The following is a 6,840-nucleotide window of genomic DNA, read 5'->3' as shown; positions in this document are numbered from 1 at the left end:
GGGGGGGGGGGGAGATTTAGGCCCAAATCAAGAGGTGTTAGGTGCCTAAATAGCTGTGAGGATCTAGCTCCAAGTGACTTGCACGTGGCTACACAGGACCTCTGTGCCAGAGCCAGGCATTGAACTCTCATCTCCTGAATCTCATCCAGTCCCCCTACAAGACTAGAGAAGCTCTGTCCCCCAAGCCCTGGCCCCAGGACCGCAGCGAGGAGTGAGAGCTCCCCCAGCCCTGAGGCCATGCATGGAGCAAGATCTCCTACCGTCCTGGAGTCACAGCTGGGGTTGGAGTGCGGGAGCTTCCCCTGCCCCACCCACCTGGCACTTCTGCTGGGGAGGGGTTGGGGCACTAAGGCTATCCCTGCCTGCCCAGTGCTTCTTCTGGACCTCTGGGTTTCTGCCACCTGGTGGTGGATTTTTTTCCAGGGTTCCCCAATTGGCCGGGGCCCCTGCACATAGATCCCGTCAGCCCAGTTGCTAATCTGCCACTACTTGAAATCCTGCTCACCCAACACACTGCTGCAAGAGAAGGCCCCTGGACCAGAAGTGTAAGGAAGAGTGCTCACTTAGGGACAGGGCAGATCTATCTATAAGAGTGTTGGTGTGGGTAGTGGGTATAATAGACCATAGGAGGCTCAATCTCCCCTGGCACTGCTGCAGCCGCTGGACCCCTGGTTGCAGGGTTTGGGGGGGGGGGGTTATTTTTTTTTATTATACTGTGTTTTCAGCCACCCCGGGGCCTGCATGGGGCATAGCAAAGCTTCTTCCAGAGGAGCGTCTGAGAGAGACATGCTTTTGTCCAGGTGGTTGGGCGGGGGGAGGTGCGGCGCAGCTGCAGTTGGCCTGGGACTCTAAGCAGGGGGGTCTCGAGGCTTCAGCTGGCTGGGATCTCCTCTGGCCAAGGGGGGGCCTCAGGGCTTGGGCCATGGGGTGGGGGAAAGGGGGAGCTGGGGCTAGCCTCCCTGAAGGGGGGCTTCACCCACTCCCCATGACTGTTGGTTAGGGTTATGTTGCAGCTTGCTTTTAAAAGGTGCAGCCATTAGCTTTTCCCTTGCAGCACCAAGAACTTAAGCTACATTAACCTGTTGCATTTCCTATTGTATGTTGTTAGGATAACTTTTAAGTAAAATTGCATTGGTTTTATTTTGTGTGTTTGTCTGCATAAGAGCCATTATTAATATTTTTGTTCCTGGAGGCAACCAAGGTATTGTTCAATAGCTTCATTAATGATCTGGAGGATGGCGTGGACTGCACCCTCAGCAAGTTTGCAGATGACACTAAACTGGGAGGAGTGCTAGATACACTGGAGGATAGGAATAGCATACAGAGGGACCTAGACAAATTGGAGGATTGGGTCAAAAGAAATCTGATGAAGTTCAACAAAGACAAATGCAGAGTCCTGCACTTAGAATGGAAGAATCTCATGCACTGCTACAGCATAGGGACTGAATGGTTAGGCAGTAATTCTGCAGAAAAGGACCTAGGGGTTATGAGTCAACAGTGTGCCCATGAGTCAACAGTGTGCCCTTGTGCCAAGAAGGCTAATGGCATTTTGGGCTGTGTATAAGTAGGAGCATTGCCAGCAGATTCAAGGGATGTGATCATTCCCCTCTATTCGACATTGGTGAGGCCTCATCTGGAGTACTGTGTCCAGTTTTGGGCCCCACACTACAAGAAGGATGTGGAAAAATTGGAAAAGAGTCCAGCGGAGGGCAACAAAAATGATTAGGGGGCTGGAGCACATGACTTATGAGGAGAGGCTGAGGGAATCTGGGATTGTTTAGTCTGCAGAAGAGAAGAATGAGGGGGGATTTGATAGCTGCTTTCAACTACCTGAAAGGGGTTCCAAAGAGGATGGATCTAGACTGTTCTCAGTGGTACCAGATGACAGAACAAGGAGTAATGGTCTCAAGTTGCAGGGGGAGGTTTAGGTTGGATATTAGGAAAAACTTTTTCACTAGGAGGGTGGTGAAGCACTGGAATGGGTTACCTAGGAGGAGGTGGTGAATCTCCTCCTTAGAGGTTTTTAAGGTCAGGCTTGACAAAGCCCTGGCTATTTAAGTTGGGGGACTGGTCCTGCTTTGAGCAGGGAGTTGGACTAGATGACTCTCTCAGGTTCCCCTTCCAAACCCTGATATTCTAATGAGGTTACACCCCACCAGTGTTTATAACAGTATGTTGGCCCTGTGCAGGCACGCACAACTAATAATAATTTCATAAGGATTAATAGGACTAGCATGCAGCGGGGTAACTAGAAGGTATATCCATCTAAATCCCTCCTCAACTAGCTGTGATCCCAAGCTTTCTACGTTTACCCTTAATGGGACATAAGCATCCAAGCAGCCAACGTGTAGAGGTGTTTATCTTCGAAGTAACTTGGGAAGGAAAAGGAAGACAAAAACAATAAAGAAATCCCAGGCTTACCAATCGGGAAAAATTCCCACTTAATTTTTTTTCTCATAAGATAGATCAATTCATTAAGGGAGGATGTTGAGTCTTACGAATTCCAGCCCCACAATAGTGCTGTCCATGAGGAGTATTGTGCTTTGCTGAATATGGGATTGGACAGAAGAAAAGGTAACAAAAAATCAACATTAGAAGGACGACAGTATAAAGGCCATCCATAGGTATTAAACTAAGTTATTGAACCATGGACCTATATAGTAAGAGGATGTCTTTAAGTTTGCCCAGCCTGTTGGCAGCTTCAACAGGGAATAGTGTTACGTGGTAGGCACAGCTGCGTGGAGGCACAGCTGTTTATATGCACAAATATCCTAGCATGTTCATAGACAAGGTCAGGACCAGCTTGCACAGCTGATGCCTCTTCCTCTGCCCTCCATCTTAAAAAAAAAAAAAAAAAATGTTCAACTACCAGGGGCAGTAAAAAAGCAAATAAAATGGCAGGGTTTGTGCTCCAGAGAGCTAGCACAGTGGAGGTTCCCCCCTCCCATGACAAAAAGACACATTTAAACGAGTGATAAATATAGGTCAAATATAATTTAAAATGGAATGAGAGAAGAGGATAATTGTATACTGTCTGTGGCTACAGGAGTTTTTATATCAATACATAAAAGTTCATGAACCCCCCTGAAGTCAAACAAATAAATGTCTTACACTGGTGCTAAACAAATGCCCCCTCTGCTCCTCCAAAAGCTCCTGTAAAACATTAACATTTCAGCATGAATATTTTAATTATGAGAACAGTTCTGTGATCCTAAGTAAATCAGTATCTGTTTATATGCTCAAGGTGATTACCACTGGAATGCAAGTTAATAGCAGCAATTTAGTTGTGAATTAGCAGTGTAGTTACAAGGTGAGATTAGCAATCAAAAGACAATCATCATTATTATTATTATTCATTGCTGCCCAAGTGCTCAGAGGTTAGTTTGTTTGCAGCTATTGTGATTAAAAAGCTCATTTTCCATTAAGCCAGTCTGTATTGGAAGGAATTTATTCAAATAATTCTCTGCCTCTAACAGTGTGAGGGAAAATTGTTATGATTAGTTATAAGTAAGTAAATAGCTAAAAACATCTTTTTCCTCAAAAAAACCAAACAGAGTTGGGGGATGGCGATTTTTATTTTTTAGAAATATTCACTGTTCCAAGTAGTTTTTATAGAAGGTTAATAAATTATTAAGATTGTTAAGCATGTTAAACCTGTGAATAATGTTATAGACTATTCTAAGCACGTCATTTAAAAGCATTATAGATTGTCATAAGCTACAGTTATAAAACAGCATGTTGATTGGTGGAAGTCGATTATTCATTAAAAATCTAACTCTGTAGGAATTATTTATAAATGAAATTTTAATACAAAGTGTGACCCATCATTCTTTCAACATCTTCATATTTTGGGTGTAGTACCATGCAATCCCAGAGAGCTCACTGCAGGATCAGGACATTAGTCTCAGCTTTGATCTACACTACAGAATTACTTCGTATAACTACATTGCTCAGATGTGTAAATAATCCACACATCCGAGCAACGTAGTTATACCAACCTAAGTGTTGGTGTAGACAGCACTACTTCAGTGGGACAGCTTCTCCCACCGACATAGGTACCGCCTCTCACAGTGGTGGAGTTATTAAGCCAATGGGAGCGAAGTCTCCCACTGGCGTAGAGTGCCTTCACCAGAAGGGCTACAGTGGTGCAGCAATGCAAGTTTCTAATAAAGACGGAGGGCAGGTCTACATCGGCAGCCTGTCAAGCCACCAGTGTTCTGTCTTGAGGTCAGTTATTCTGGTTTTCAATTACCCATTCTAAAAGTTTTCTGTGATTTATTTTCTCTTTGTTACCAGTGATTTGGATAAGTTTTAAACTACCCTGGAAGGTGTCTTTAAGAAGCACTGTTAAACTTTCATTTGTTGGTCCTTTGGCTAAATCCCTTGTCTTTTATTCTTTTCTGTTTTCTCCCCCTCCTGTTAGGGTGAATGTTCTCAGAAGTGCTACGACATCTTTGTGTTGGAGACGGTTTGCGTTGCTTGGTTTTCCTTTGAGTTCCTCCTGCGCTCCATTCAGGCAGAAAGCAAGTGCGCCTTCCTAAAGACCCCCCTCAACATCATCGACATCTTGGCCATCTTGCCTTTCTACATCTCTCTGATAGTGGATATGGTCTCTGCCAAAAACAGCAACAGGAAGCCCGGCAGTGGAGCAGGAAACAAGTACTTTGAGCGAGTGGGCCTGGTTCTACGCTTCTTGCGGGCTCTCCGCATCCTGTATGTCATGAGGCTGGCACGGCATTCACTGGGACTGCAGACACTAGGGCTCACTGTGCGCCGCTGCACCAAGGAATTTGGACTCCTCCTCCTCTTCCTTTGTGTTGCCATGGCGCTCTTTTCTCCACTGGTTTATTTGGCAGAGAGCGAACTGGGAGCCAAGCAAGAATTCACTAGCATTCCCACCAGCTATTGGTGGGCTGTAATCTCCATGACAACTGTAGGCTATGGAGACATGGTACCTCGGAGCATCCCGGGACAGGTAGTAGCCCTTAGCAGTATCTTGAGTGGTATTTTGCTGATGGCTTTTCCAGTCACTTCCATCTTTCACACTTTTTCCCGCTCCTACACAGAGCTAAAGGAACAGCAGCAGCGAGCTGCAAGCAGACAGTTGCACCAGCTAGAGGAAACCACCAGATCCCCAAATGGTGACAGTTCTCAGGGACTGGGTACCTCCTCCCCACTAGACACAGCTGGGGCGTGGCATCAGCCAGCAGTGAACCAGGAAGACAAGAGGAAGTGTTGACTGCAAACAACTGAAAGATTTAGCCAGCAGCACTGAACTAGCAAACGAGAGAGTTCCAGATCTGAAACAAAACCCTATGGAACGAACATAAATCGGTATACAGTGAGACCTGTCCAAGAGACTGTCCTTCTTGAGTAACTTTTAGTCTCTCTAAAAACAACGTGGAGTACCGTTCTGCTCCCTCTGTCATAGAAGGCCGCTTTCATTAAGCAACTGATTTTGTGCAGCCCCCAAGGAGCAGTTGCTTAAGTCAGGTTTCTACTCTGTCTGCTAACAAGAAAAAATAAATTTGGAGAGAGAATTCATCCTAAGGGTCCATTGCTGGGGGAAATAAGGGTGCCATAAGCTTCCTGGTAGCCCTACTCTGTGCTGAGAATGTCCCAAAACCCTTATTCCCTATGCACAATGGATTCAATCTATGTGGCACCACCATGGGGTGTACATCTCCAAATGTAAAGGGGAAAGTTGAAAGATGGGGGAGAGAGGCCTGCCTTGGCCAGCAGAAGGGCAGATTTATCCCTATTCCCTAGTCTTTTAATAAATAGTGATAATTTATTTTATTAAATTGGGAACCATAATCTGGGCTGCCTGCTGACAGGTCTGCCTTGTGCTCTTTATGCATTATTTAGTAAACATGCATATCTACAATAGTAGGCTTTGCACCTGAGCCCTGATGACAGAACTATACATGGACAACCTTGTTAATGATACTAATGTCAACTTGTTTTCCTTTGCTCACATTTGCATATGGCTTAAAAAATGTGTTCCTCTGTTAGCTGCCTCCTTCCTGTGTTTTAAAGACTGTTTAACATTTAAGCAAAAATTAAAAGCATCTGCCCAGTAGGGAGGGGTAGCCTTATGGTAAGGCAGGATGGGAATAGTTGCAGAGACTTATGGCTGTAGTTTTCTGCAGTTGTACTTTGAAGACTGCAGCTCTATACAAAGGGCTTGATCCAAACCCATTAAGGCAATGGGAGACTTTCCATGGACTTTGGGGATCAAGCCCCAAAGCAGCAGCAGCTCACCTGTTAGGGAATAATCTTGGGAAGAGATGATATTTTTAGACCCAGGTTACAACTGTCCATCCCTCCCTTCCCCCTAGTTTTCATTCCAAAAGATCACTGCATTTAAACAAAAAGTCTGTGCCACAAAAACTCAACCATTTTTTGTTTACTGAATCAAAATTTTCATATCATGAGCATCTGTGAGCTCTCTGCCCCATGCTGCTAGTTCAGTTCAGCATGTAGCGTACAGCTGGATAGATTCCTAATACTGGGTATCATTTAAGAAAAACAACATTGACAGGCACCTCATTCTTTACTGATGTAGGAACATTGCACTGCCCTTTTCTGTTCCACCCCAGCTGTCAGGAAATGAACAAATATTCATATATTACAGATGGGTTTTTTCCCCCAATGGAGACAAGAATAACCTTCCACTAGAAGATGACTGTAGTAAGCCATTCCTCAAAGGAATGGACTGAAAGACATAAGGTTGTTTTATTTTAATAAAAACTGGAAGTTTTGTTCCTGTATTGTTGCATTGGCTTTTCTTTTCCTTTTGAGACAGTGCCATGTGCTCCAGTGTCCCCACAGCTGACA

At 44.9% G+C, this 6,840-nt stretch overlaps 2 protein-coding genes across 2 annotated transcripts in view; both read left to right on the top strand.

The window, feature by feature from the left end:
• The window catches only part of LOC116837083 (voltage-gated potassium channel regulatory subunit KCNG2), an 84,558-nt gene extending 77,787 nt beyond the window's left edge, over window positions 1-6,771 (top strand). The window contains exon 3 of the mRNA XM_032801236.2: window positions 4,424-6,771. Within this exon, the coding sequence (XP_032657127.1) occupies window positions 4,424-5,239 (816 nt within the window). The 3' untranslated portion in view covers window positions 5,240-6,771. The remainder of the gene's footprint in view (window positions 1-4,423) is intronic.
• The window catches only part of LOC116837091 (voltage-gated potassium channel regulatory subunit KCNG2-like), a 2,832-nt gene continuing 2,676 nt past the window's right edge, over window positions 6,685-6,840 (top strand). Inside the window, exon 1 of the mRNA XM_032801247.1 lies at window positions 6,685-6,693. Within this exon, the coding sequence (XP_032657138.1) occupies window positions 6,685-6,693 (9 nt within the window). The remainder of the gene's footprint in view (window positions 6,694-6,840) is intronic.

Source organism: Chelonoidis abingdonii, chromosome 2 (assembly GCF_003597395.2).
Source record: "Chelonoidis abingdonii isolate Lonesome George chromosome 2, CheloAbing_2.0, whole genome shotgun sequence".
NCBI classification, from domain to species: Eukaryota; Metazoa; Chordata; order Testudines; family Testudinidae; genus Chelonoidis; species Chelonoidis abingdonii.
The sequence above is the reverse complement of the archived record's forward strand: the minus strand, read 5'-3'. Positions and strand labels throughout refer to the sequence as shown.